At 37.0% G+C, this 12,059-nt stretch overlaps 1 protein-coding gene across 1 annotated transcript; it reads left to right on the top strand.

The window, feature by feature from the left end:
* Positions 1 to 211: 211 nt before the first annotated feature.
* LOC121526071 (V-set and transmembrane domain-containing protein 5) lies at positions 212 to 11,319 on the top strand. Its single transcript, XM_041812378.1, has 5 exons — positions 212 to 296; positions 3,270 to 3,629; positions 6,811 to 7,137; positions 10,495 to 10,638; positions 11,026 to 11,319. The coding sequence occupies exons 2-5, from the start codon at positions 3,554 to 3,556 to the stop codon at positions 11,070 to 11,072; spliced, it is 594 nt and encodes a 197-aa protein (XP_041668312.1). The 5' UTR covers positions 212 to 296; positions 3,270 to 3,553; the 3' UTR covers positions 11,073 to 11,319.
* The last annotated feature ends 740 nt before the right edge of the window (positions 11,320 to 12,059 follow it).

Genomic DNA, 12,059 nt, shown 5'->3' with positions numbered 1-12,059 from the left:
TAAAGCCAGACAAATACTTACACTCTATTTATGTTTTTAAATATTCTCAAAGCTTTCGATGTTAAATCATTTCATTTGACATTTAATCACTTCAACACATGTATTGTAAATACTTGCGGGTGAAGGTTGTTAATAGAGTTAACCAATGGGTGGCAGTCAGGGTCCATGTATGAGAGAACTTGTCAGACACGCAAAGACGAGCAATGAGCAACAATAACTCAGAGACCTACTCCATTGCTATGAATATAACGTTCAAGCTCATAGATTTCCCCAGACAATGCATCATTCAAGTAAAGGTAGGCTTTATAATTTTACATAACTGTATAATGGGGACAACGCTACAGAATTGCCTTATTTATAATCAGAATCCAACATTTTGCAATTAAGATCAAACACTGCATGATTAAAATGTATATTGCTACATTTAAATCACGTGTTATTACGCTATTTGATTATTTAAAAGCCTGTTTTTATAGGTGCAAAGTTACTTTTCTCTGTCATACTGGAACTTAAATGTTGATGAGAGTAAGAAAAAAATCACGAGAAAACGTTGGGGAATGACAGAATCTTCTTAAACGTACGTTTTAATACCACGTTTCTCGTGTTAACAATCTTAGTTAAAAGGATGAATAAGGTACGTGTAGAGTCTTCAGGCATAGATGAAATATTTGTTTTGCATTTGATTGCTAGCTCGAATTAACATGGCGAATACAGGTGTGACAGTTTAGATGGTGACAGTGTTAGCTGGGGACATACTGCCGAATGCATCACAGACGAAGAATGTCTTAATTAATTACTCTTGAATTATTCATTTCAAGTTATTATGATGTCAAAATACAAATTAGTCATGTCCCCACTGGAAATTTCACTAATAGCACTCGCTAGGGAAACATGTTTTGCATCTCTGTAGTAACCATGACAACCACTGACTTAATTTGACTGAACTTGGCTAGTTAGCATGGTCACACGGTAAACTGTAACACCAGAATAGCCACCAAACTTGACTGCTACTTCTGACACGGTTTCTTTGTTAAACACAAGCAGGGGATTAAATAGTGACATGTAACTTATCAAAACTTATCGTTAAGTCAGCTAGTGTTCATTTGTATGAGTTTTTCTCTGTTAAACACTAGCTAAGTAAGCTAGCTAAGTTAGCTAAGTCGCCAAATGAAGCTAGTCGATGGGTAAATTTAGTGTTAATTTAATACAAGTGGAATAAAACACAATACAACACAATAAAGTTTTGTGACAATTAAAATGCCAGACTAACATTAAATTAATTCATCTTTATGACCTACAAAGGAAAATCAGACAACCAGAAAGAATTTAGTTTATTCCAATTACTGATTTGTAGTTGATCGATTTTCCATGCGACTAGAGAAACATTTAAAAGTTTTAAAAAAGAGCAGGATATGTTTTTTCTTTAGAAAGGAACAGTGGACAAGGTCAGCCAGAAGATGAGATGTACCATGTTGTCCACACGGGGGCGCCATAGTCAACAGAAATAAAAGCTTTTAATCAGGGGTCACCAACCTGTAGACCCTCACCCAGAGTAAATCCTTAACTGCAGATTTCCTTTAGCTTTACTTGATTTTCCCTCCTTCCTTTAATTTTCAGTATATAGTTATTTTATTTTTTGCTTTCTTTTGTAAACAGTCTTATAATTTGCATCTTGGCACAAATCAATTGCAATAGTAAACAATAGTAAAAAATGTTTTCAGAATTGTTTTTATTGTGACTTTTTCATTACACAAAATGCCTCTCTTCTTTAAACCGTATGATTGACATGAACAAGGACATGAATTTTGATATTTTAGTTAAATCATAATGGCATATGAAGTATTTGTATTTACTCAAAAACTTTTTTTTTCCAGTTTCCCCCATCTTTCTTTTAAGGTTTTTGTTTTTTGATTATGTACAGAATGTATTACTTTTTAATAAGCATATACAAAGACAAACATGGAGACATATATCAAAGAAAACAATTAGAGAAAAAGAGGGTCAGGTGCATTCAAGTGACTTGATGACTTAATTTTTACATTTCATGCATTGTACCAGTAAGATCATGTTTGCCCAGTCCATTTATCTATTTTAGTTTTTTACAGTCCTTGCAGTATTTTGGCCCGCAATAAAAACACAGTTTGTCTAATGTTAACACACCATTATTACATGACAGCAGTATAATTCCATGATACAACGACATTAGCATTATAGAATACAATTAATTCAACACGGAGAGCATAAATAAGAGAACACCAATGACACTTAGAGATTCTGAAATGTGTCAGAACTCTCTTATTATATTAGTCCTTAGAAATGAAGATCTGGTCTTTTCCCCATTTTGAGTAGTAGTTTTTCCATCTGTTTGTCTGTAAAACAGTTGTTCATATGAGGCCCCCCTTCCAAGTTCTATGGATAGGATTTAAGCAGCTGTATAAATGAATGTTATGTAAGACTAATGAATAACAGGCTCTAAGTATAAATAGATTTTTTAAAATATTCAGTTGAAATGACTGTGAAACATTTAAGAATTAAAATATGTTATAAAAAAGGGAATTATAGAAAAAAGGCTGCTTTTAGTCATATTTATCTATAAGGGTTATATTCTACATGTGTAGAAAACCATATTCATACAAGAAAATGGGAAAAACATCCCAGTGAAATGTATTTGACAGTTTAATAAAAAGAGTTGGAGATTTTAATTCATGACCATCATCATGTCCTTATTTGGATCCTTATATATGTCATTTGTAAACTAAATAGTGCAAAGATATTTCTACCAGCCTGAATGAAACACTGTGAAGCTTTGACTGTTTAAAGTGTCTTACAGGAAGTTATGAGCTGTAATAAGCCTGTCTAATGACTTTTAATTCGTGTGAGGCTGGTCCAGTCATAGCTCAAGCATTGTGATTCTTACACAACTCTTCTAAATTAAGAAGTCAATTTACTCTGACTATGCTCACTGAGCCTTTGTGTTTCTTGTTGCATACGTATGAACACACACTTCCTGTTTGACATGTTTTACCAGGTGTGTCACATCACGAATACCAGGTGATTCAACCAATCCTGCTTTTATTTTGCGGCGCTCTGCGTGTAGGGAGGTGATTGTTTGACGGACAGGAAATGGGGGAGGTAGTGAGTTAGTCGAAGGACATATTTGCTCTGCAGCCTTCTTCCCTTAAATGTGTGTGTCTGAGTGGGTGTGTGTAAGATCACAGAACTCTGAGTACATGTTTGTTCAGTAATCGCTGGCTCAACCTGTCTGATAGGTGTGTGCTGGGCTGGCTGGCACTGACTTGCACAAGTATGAAGAGAAATCCAGCACAGCCTTGAGAGAAGAGGGAAACTTCAGTTCTCTGGGTGTAGATGAAAATAAGGACAACGACCCACGCTCCCAGAAACACCTGCTGAAAGGAGAGTGAAAGATAAAACCCCAGGGAACAGGAGAGGCTGTGTTTGAACCAGAAAGACGAAGAGACTTAAGACTTCAGAATGTAACACAACCCGGAGGAGATTCTTCTACTTCAGTTCGTCCAATGGGTCTCTGATTCTAATGTGGAATTTTAGGCTCTGGGATGTACAAGATGTTGCTGTGTTTCTCAGCATCACATTTTATTTATATCACCTAGGTAAGCATTTCAACCCTATTGTCTTTTTGTTTCCGCCAAAAAGTCTATCTTTCTTTTGCAGCATTCCTATGCCCCAATTTTCCACATGTTCTAAACTTAATACTTGTACTGAAGACATTTGTATTGGAACTTTAGTTGAGTGCCAATTAGAAGTGCGAGCTGAAGATGGAGGACAGTGTTTTCTGTGTCTTAACCCTGTGGTGTTCAACTGGTCTAACCTCAGGGTCCAACATCAGCTCCTTAAGGAGAAATTTCAACCCAAATTGCTGAAAAATTTTAACCACTCAAATATTTTAATGAAAAATGTTGCTGTTTGGACCTTGAATAGAACGAAACTTTTGACTGAGCTAAGAGAGAGAACAAAATAAACATATTTTTAAAAAAACACATCACTACGGAAGCTCTGGGGGGACATGCAGTTTTGTTTTCTTTTTCTTCATATCTGTGATTTAACACATATTTGGGTTATTTTATAGAACTAACAAATATTTATGAGAAAACAAGCTTTGTTATCTGAATTTGATGAGATACTTGTTATCATGGCGAAACATAATTTAAAAAATTCATATATGGATGAAGAACTGCTTACGGCTTCAATACATCATAGACTTTCTTGGCAACTTACTTTTGGGCCCCAACTCACCAGCTGAGAACCATGATATCGCAGCAGCAAGGATTTAAAAAAGATGTATATCCACTCAGGGCTTCTGTACATAAGACTTTTAGAAAGTATAAATCTATGACCCACTAAAACAGCTTCTTAACCCACTTCTGGGTCACAACCCACCAGTTTAGAACCTTATTAACACAGCAAAAAGGACATTAAAATATGTATGGGTTTGTGTCCCCTAAGGGCTTCCATACATTATAGACTTTTTGATTTTTTTTTTCTTTCTTTTTCTGCAACCCACTAAAAGAGGTTTGCAACCCACTTTTGGTCACAACCCATAAGTTCATGTCCACTTAGGGCTTCCATACAACGTAGACTTTTTAAACCTTTTTTTTCTACAACCAACTGAAGCAGGTTTGCAACCCACTTTTGGGTCTTGACTCAGAAGTTAAGAACCATGTTATAAAAGAAAGAACAAGATGAAAAAATATCTATTGATGTATGTCCACTTTGGGCTTCTGCACATCATTTACGTTTTGAAAATAAAATAAAAAATTCTGTCACCCCCGGAAACAGCTCTGCAGCTTACTTTTGGGTCTCGACCCACCAGTTGAGAACCATGTTGTCAGAGGAAAAAGGGGTTTAAAATTATATATGAATGTGTGTCTGCTTAGGGCTTCTATACATCATAAATTTTTTTCCCTTTTTTTCTGTAACCAACTGAAGTAGGTTTGCAACCCGTTTATAGGATTTGACACATCAGTGTTTTCAAAGCAAAAAAGGATATTAAAGATAGATGGATTTGTGTCCCTTAAGGGCTTCCATACATGAGAGATTTTTCCCTTTAATTTCCTGGCCAGACATTTGCCACAGAAAACAGTTCTGTGACCCCTTTGGTGGTCTTGACTCACCAGCTGTGAACCCCTGTCTTGACCTGCAGAGCAGATCAATACAACACAGTAACAGATACGTGACCCTTTACATGTAAACATCAGATTATTCTGGCTCCAACACAGCGGCCCCCAACTGGTCTACCATCAGGATCCACCACCAACCCCTTTACAACAAATCACGACCCAAATTTTTAAAATTTTTCAATCATAACAGAATATTTTGAATAAAAAATGGGTCAGTTTGTGCTTTAGATAGAAAAAAATATCGTTCCAGGCACACATCCATGACCCACTTTTGGGTCCCAACCCACCAGTTGAGAACCAGGACTCTAAAGAATCTAAAAAGAAAAAATGTAGAACTGAGGAAAAATTAGTAATCAGTGTCAGAAAGTATAGAAATCAAATACTCCAGGTTTAACTACCAGCAGTGTATTTTTCTCTGCTAAACAAATGAAACAGAACAGACTCATCTGTATCATCAGACTTAATTGCTTAACTATCACTGTAACCATCATGTGAGTCCTAACGGCAGACGGTTCTTGCCACACAACCCTGTTTCTTAGTCAGCACTAGTATTCTCAGGTGGAATTCTTTACATGTGCCTCATTAAGCAAACACACCACCAGCAGAACCAGATCTCACACTGAAACTCCTGTGAAAATATTTGATGAGGGGCGGCCGAGACGCAGACACGAGGCCAGTGCTTCTCGCTCCTCTCAAATTGGTACTTTCTCAGCTCGTTTGACAAGTTTCATTCCTCCACTTCAGCTCAGAAAAGCACATTTCTGATGGTGCAGGGTTTGATGCAAATGAGTCCCATCATTTGCAGCAGGTGCTAACTGTGTCAGGCAAGGCTGTGAGGTGTAACGTTTTCTTTTTATAAGAGTTTAACTTTATCACAAACTGAAATGTTTGACCTACATAGACAAGGTTAAACAGTAGCTAAAACTTTCAAAGGTATAGGTATTTATTATCCCATGTGAAGTGTGCAAACTTTCATCTCCCTCACACTATCCACCCATACATCCATGCAAATGTAAACTGACCTCTGTCATATAGAACCGGTCTGGTTTTGAATAACCAGACTAGATGACAAATTAGATGAGTGAATTTACTCCTACCACAAACTTTGGGTCATACTGAAGATTTTCCTCATTTACAGTATGCCTTTGTTTCTAAACACTTTCAAGCTATAGCCTTTTGATATCTTGATATCAAAATTGAATATTTTCTTGGAAAAACTGTGGCAGCTAAAGGGTTAACCTGTGGTGTTCAACTGGTCTAACCTCAGGATCAAACATCAGCTCCTTAAGGAGAAATTTCAACCCAAATTGCTGAAAAATTTTAACCACTCAAATATTTTAATGAAAAATGTTGCTGTTTGGACCTTGAATAGAACAAAACTTATGACTGAGCAAAGAGAGAGAACAAAACAAACATATTTAGAAAAAAAAACACATCCAGACCTGGAACAATTGAACAAGAACTTGTAGAATTTTTTAAACATCGGTGGCCCCTCAAGGCAGCAGAACTTTATTAAACCATTTGTAATTCATGCTTAAAGTAGTATACCAATCATGATCTTAATAATAATTTAAATAATCATGATTATGATGATTGCCATAATTTGGTATTTTGGTCTGTAATGTAAATCTTTTCATCTCTTTTGTATTCAAAGCTGGAGCCATCTCCATCCACTCCCCCCAGAGGAGCCTCACGCGGTCGGTGCAGGAGGATGTGTTTTTCTCAGTAGATGTAACCTGCATTGGGATCCCCACTATACAATGGACCTTTATGTCAGGAGCAGTGAGCCGCACCATAGGGACTTGGAAGCCAGGGGCGTACACCAACATAACGGTGGATTACAGCAGCCGAGTGCAGCATTACAACAACGGCTCTATGGGCCTGTCGGACCTGCAGCTGCAGGATGCTGGATACTACGTGGTCACTGTCACAGATACAACAGGAAGCAGCAAGGACACTGGCTTTGTCCTGAAAGTGAACGGTAAGTAATACACTTCTGTGCATGGGAAACCTCATTTGACCACATACGTATCTAACTTTAGACCAGTGGCTCTCAGACCCACTGCTACTTCCTTGATGAGAAAACGTGACCCACATTTCTGAAAATATATTTAATAAAAAATGTTTCAGGTTGGACCTTAGATGGAACAAAGCATGATTTGATAGAAACATGTCAGAACAAACAGTTCATTATTACAGAAGCCCTGGAAGGACATGCATGCAGGTTATTTTACTCTGTTCCCCGTGGTGATGATTAAATTTTGGCGTCTTCTGGAAATGTCAAGATATTGAAACATTATCACAAGAAGGCCAGTTTTGTTTTTCCAAAATAATAAGATAAATATGTCAAGATCTTGAGAAAACAACCCAAAATTTAGCGATTATCAGAGCAAAACTGGACATCGTAGACTTTTTACCCCATTTTTCCTTCAGTGATCCACTTTGCAACCCACTTTTGGGTCCTGAACCACTGGCTTAGCATGAATCTATCATGGCAAAATAGAGTTAAATGTATGAACATATGTCCACTAAAGACTCTTATACATTATACACACCGTCTTTTTTCCTGGTACATACTTGCAACATATTAAAAGCAGCTCTGCAATCCACTGTGGGGCCTACATAGAGAGTGGAGATCTTGACAAAAAACAGCAGTATTTACTTGTTACCCTAGGAAAACAGACTAATACAAAATATATAGATGTATGTCCACTCAGGGCTTCCATACATCATAGGCTTTTTACAAAAAAATTTTTTTCAGACACACATTCCCACCCCCACTGAAAATGATTCTACAACACTTTTTCGGTCCCAGCCCACCTGTTAAGAACCACTACTTTCGAGTAATGTGTTATGTGTAAATAAAATAAAATAAATATTAATAATGTGTAATTGGCAGAGCTTGCTTTCTGTTCTGATAAAGGTTGTTAATAAAAAAAGAAAGTGGCAAACCAGAGTAGAATCATCACAATAAGAATGAGACAAGTGACTCACACATTCAATGATCAGCTGTATCAGAGCTCAGGTGTTCCTCGTTTCATCATTAAATTATAACTCTAAGCTCCTTTTAGGCAGATTTCATAAGTGTACTTTACTCAACAGCAGTTTACCAACACTTGTTTGAGGAATTAGACTTCTCTGCCCATGTTTCCTAAGCACATCTGTGGATAGTAGCACCAGACAGGTGTGAAGGCCTCCCACGCACTCGTACTAAAAATCTCGAGTCTGGACCCTTAAACTCTGTGGCTTTAGAGGAGCTGCTCAGCAGTGTCTACCTGTGAGAATGTTAGGCTGACTTCTCAATGTACGTACTTTCACATTCACATGCTGCTATTTCAGCAGTGGAAGCAATTTTGAGTTCAGTGTCCTGTAAAATGACACTTGGACATGCAGGGGTGGTTTTAGTAATAAGGGGAGCCCAGGCAAAGACCAATATAAGGCCCTACCCTATTTATCTAATAGTAATCATAGCAAGTAAAATACTCTGAAGTAGGCATGCATGATAATATCAGCATGATATCAGTATAGCCAGATGTTAGCTTAAAAAGTGAATCGATATCACAGATATGAATATTTCTGATATTTTGCTATAAAAGCCTGCCTGTATTAGCTGTAAATATTGACCATACTAACAAATAAGTTAGTGGAATTTTAGACTTTAGCTGAAGTCTTTTTCTTTATTAGTCATTTCTTACACTTTAAAGTTTGCTTTAAGGACTGACATTTAAATTGTGAGTTTTAAGGACTGAAGTTTTAGGGTCTGAACTCTATTTGAATATCAATATCGGCAGAAGTTATATTGTAAATATCAGATATCAGCAAAAGTCTGGTAATATACATTCCCACTTTGAAGCATCTCTTTTTCAGGTACCAAAGCCAGAGGTCTACATATTTTATTTATTTAACCTTTATTTATGCAGGTAGTCCCTAAAGATCAAGATCTCCTTTTCAAGGGAGACCTAGCAAAGACAGCACACCAATTCTGCATGTCTAATTCAGAAATATAAATACCCAACAGAACTTTTTCAGCTCTTAGTAGAGTATAATCTCAAACACACCATGTCTACGTATTTTAACATGTCTCTAGTCCAGATGTAACTTGTAGAAATAAAAAAAATACATACTCACCATTGGTGCCACATGGGGGCTTTTGTCAAAGACCATATTTTCCTTTGTTGAGTTTCATAAGAGTAACACAGTTCAAAAATGTCTATACAGATCTCCATGTTGGGGTCATGGGTACTCCCTTAGAGAATTTTAGATACCTAAAATCTACTGTGATGCTATTTTATTCACTCCTGGTCCCTTATTTACATTCATAATACAGATCTTAATCACTCAAAGTCATTTTAGAAGTATACAGGATATTTGAAGCACATCTATACTTAGAAATGCTCCAATAAAGTGGACACTGATGTATAAAATTTATCCAATTTTTTATTTTTTGTTTTCTTATTCCTTCGTTCCTTCCCACTCTATCAACATTTCCTCTCATGTTTGACTATGAAAACAGATCAAACTTCCAGCGGGAGACTTCTTCTGCTTGGCAAAAAGTCTCAGCAGTTAGGTGAACAAGATACTTGCTTTAATAAATGATTGGACACAGCAGATTAACTCTGGCTACTTACATCTGTTAATACAACATTATTTGCCAATGGCTGCCAGTCAGCAGACACTGATGCATCAGTGCTTCTCTCCCTGTAATAACAATGTTTAGGCTCCTTGGAGCACAGGGCCCCTAGCAGTTGACTACCTTTGCAGATGTTGACATGTAACTGAAGGAGCTGGGGATCAAACCCTAAACCTTTCAAACGAGAGCTGACCAACTGTTCCGCTGATTCATATATCAATATTAAAGCTAAAATGAAAAGTATCAAGACCCCTTATTAAAACCTGCCAAAAGCTTAGCATTCAGACTGTCATTCCAGTATTTGAAGTGTTACAGCATGGCTGCCATTTTTAAACTCTATATGAGCCTCCCAGGTGTTAAAGCAGAACCTCAGACTTTATCGTAGTACTTCATCAGTAAACAACACAAGCCTATCTTGATTGAGTTTTCACCAGGCATAGGATTTCTGCTAAGAGCATGAGAAAAATATCATAAATTTACTCTTTCATTGATTTTTTAAGTATAAGGTTCGGAGTATAATCATGTTTTACCAGTTTAAGGTCAAATATTGTTATGGTTTCACTGCTACTGTTCTTGCGTTGTCTCTGCATACCTAACATATTTGCTCTGTGTTTGCATTTCTAGGAGGTAGTCTTAGCCTGAGGCATTTTTTAGAATAAGTACTTTATAAGGTAAATATGAAGTGGCTCCTGTGTTTCTGTCCTGCAGAGGTTCTCTATGAGGATCTTCAGTATCTCTCTGTGTCTGCGTTGGCTCTGGCCTGCTTGGCTGGGCTTCTTATGCTGACCATGTGGCTTCTCGACAAGGCCTACAGGAAGATCATCGTATGGAGACGAAGGAAGCAGATGCCAGGTAAGGCATGGGGAAAACTTAGCCTCTACACAATAGCATCATGAGGAGCATTAAAGCTCATGTCTCAGTTTTTATAGGAGAATGGTGGCTGATGCTCAAAATAAGGATGATACATGCAGCGAGTTTAGTGAACTCCCCTCTCATATAAACTTATATTTGAGAGTTTTGTTTGCCCACAAGTTTATAGTTGCTCAGTTTGTTTTCTGTTTGCTGCATCATTGTGTCAGCTGAATGAATATGGCTTTATGGGCGTGAGTGTGGGTTGAGGTTATCTATTATGTCAAAGTATGGGTGTGTGTGAGTACAAAGGGCATCAGACTTCTATTATGGCACGATGACAACCTGAAGTTTCTGTACTAACAAAATCTAACTCTCCCTTTTGTGCAGAAAACGATGCCACAGAGCTGCAGACTCTTGAACAGACCGCTAGCTGACATGAGAATTCCCCTAAAGACTGTTCAACAAACATAACAGCACTGCAACACAAGGACTGCTATGTTAAAATACATGCTGTGTATAAAACAAGAGAATCTGTTATTAGTGCAGCTCATCTCTGATAGCAAGTAAATTGCTCACTCATTTTAAGAGCTGGATTTATGTTTATGTTTTGTATTGAACGCACATGAATTTAAAGCACACTGCTGGTGACACTGAATGAATGTAAATATGTTACAAAATTTGAAAATAATAGACTGTATTTATTGTGTAAAAAAAATGAAGAGTGATTGTTTTAATTCTTTCACAGATCTTCCCAACAATTTTCCTTAACTTGAAAAAGGCAGGAGCAACTTAACCTTTAAAGCAGATATTTAGTAAAAGATTACACTGAAATAGTTGGAGAGAGCATATTCACTAAGGTTTGAAAAAAAGTTTAATGAATCTTACAGTGCTTATACAAAGTATTCACCCCCTTGGATGTTTTAACCTTTTTACTGATTTTATAAATCAATCATCATGGCCAATATAATGTGGCCTTTTCATCAAAAAAAATCTCATTAATGTCAAAGGGAAAACACATTTCTACAAAGAATGAAAATTAAACACAAGTATATGATGTAAAGTAAGTAACTGCATAAATATTCACTCCCTTCAAGTCAGTATTTAGTAAAGTCACCTTTGGCTGCAATCACAGCACTGAGTCAGTGTGGATAAGTCTCAATCAGGCTTGCATGTCTGAACACTAAAATTTTAAACCATTCTTCTTTGCAAAACTGCTCAAGCTCTGTCAAGTTGCACAGGGATCAGGTGTGAACAGCCCTTTTCAGGTCCAGCCAAAAATTCTCTATTAGATTGAGGTTTGTGCTTTGACTCGGACACTCCAGAACATTCACCTTGTTGTCTTCAAACCATTTCTGTGTAGCTTGCTTCGGTCTTCCGTCGATGCTTCAGCTTATTGTCTTGCTGGAAAATAAACATTCTCC

Source organism: Cheilinus undulatus, linkage group 2 (genome assembly GCF_018320785.1).
Source record: "Cheilinus undulatus linkage group 2, ASM1832078v1, whole genome shotgun sequence".
Taxonomy (NCBI): Eukaryota; Metazoa; Chordata; class Actinopteri; order Labriformes; family Labridae; genus Cheilinus; species Cheilinus undulatus.
This window is presented reverse-complemented; position numbering and strand designations above follow the sequence as displayed.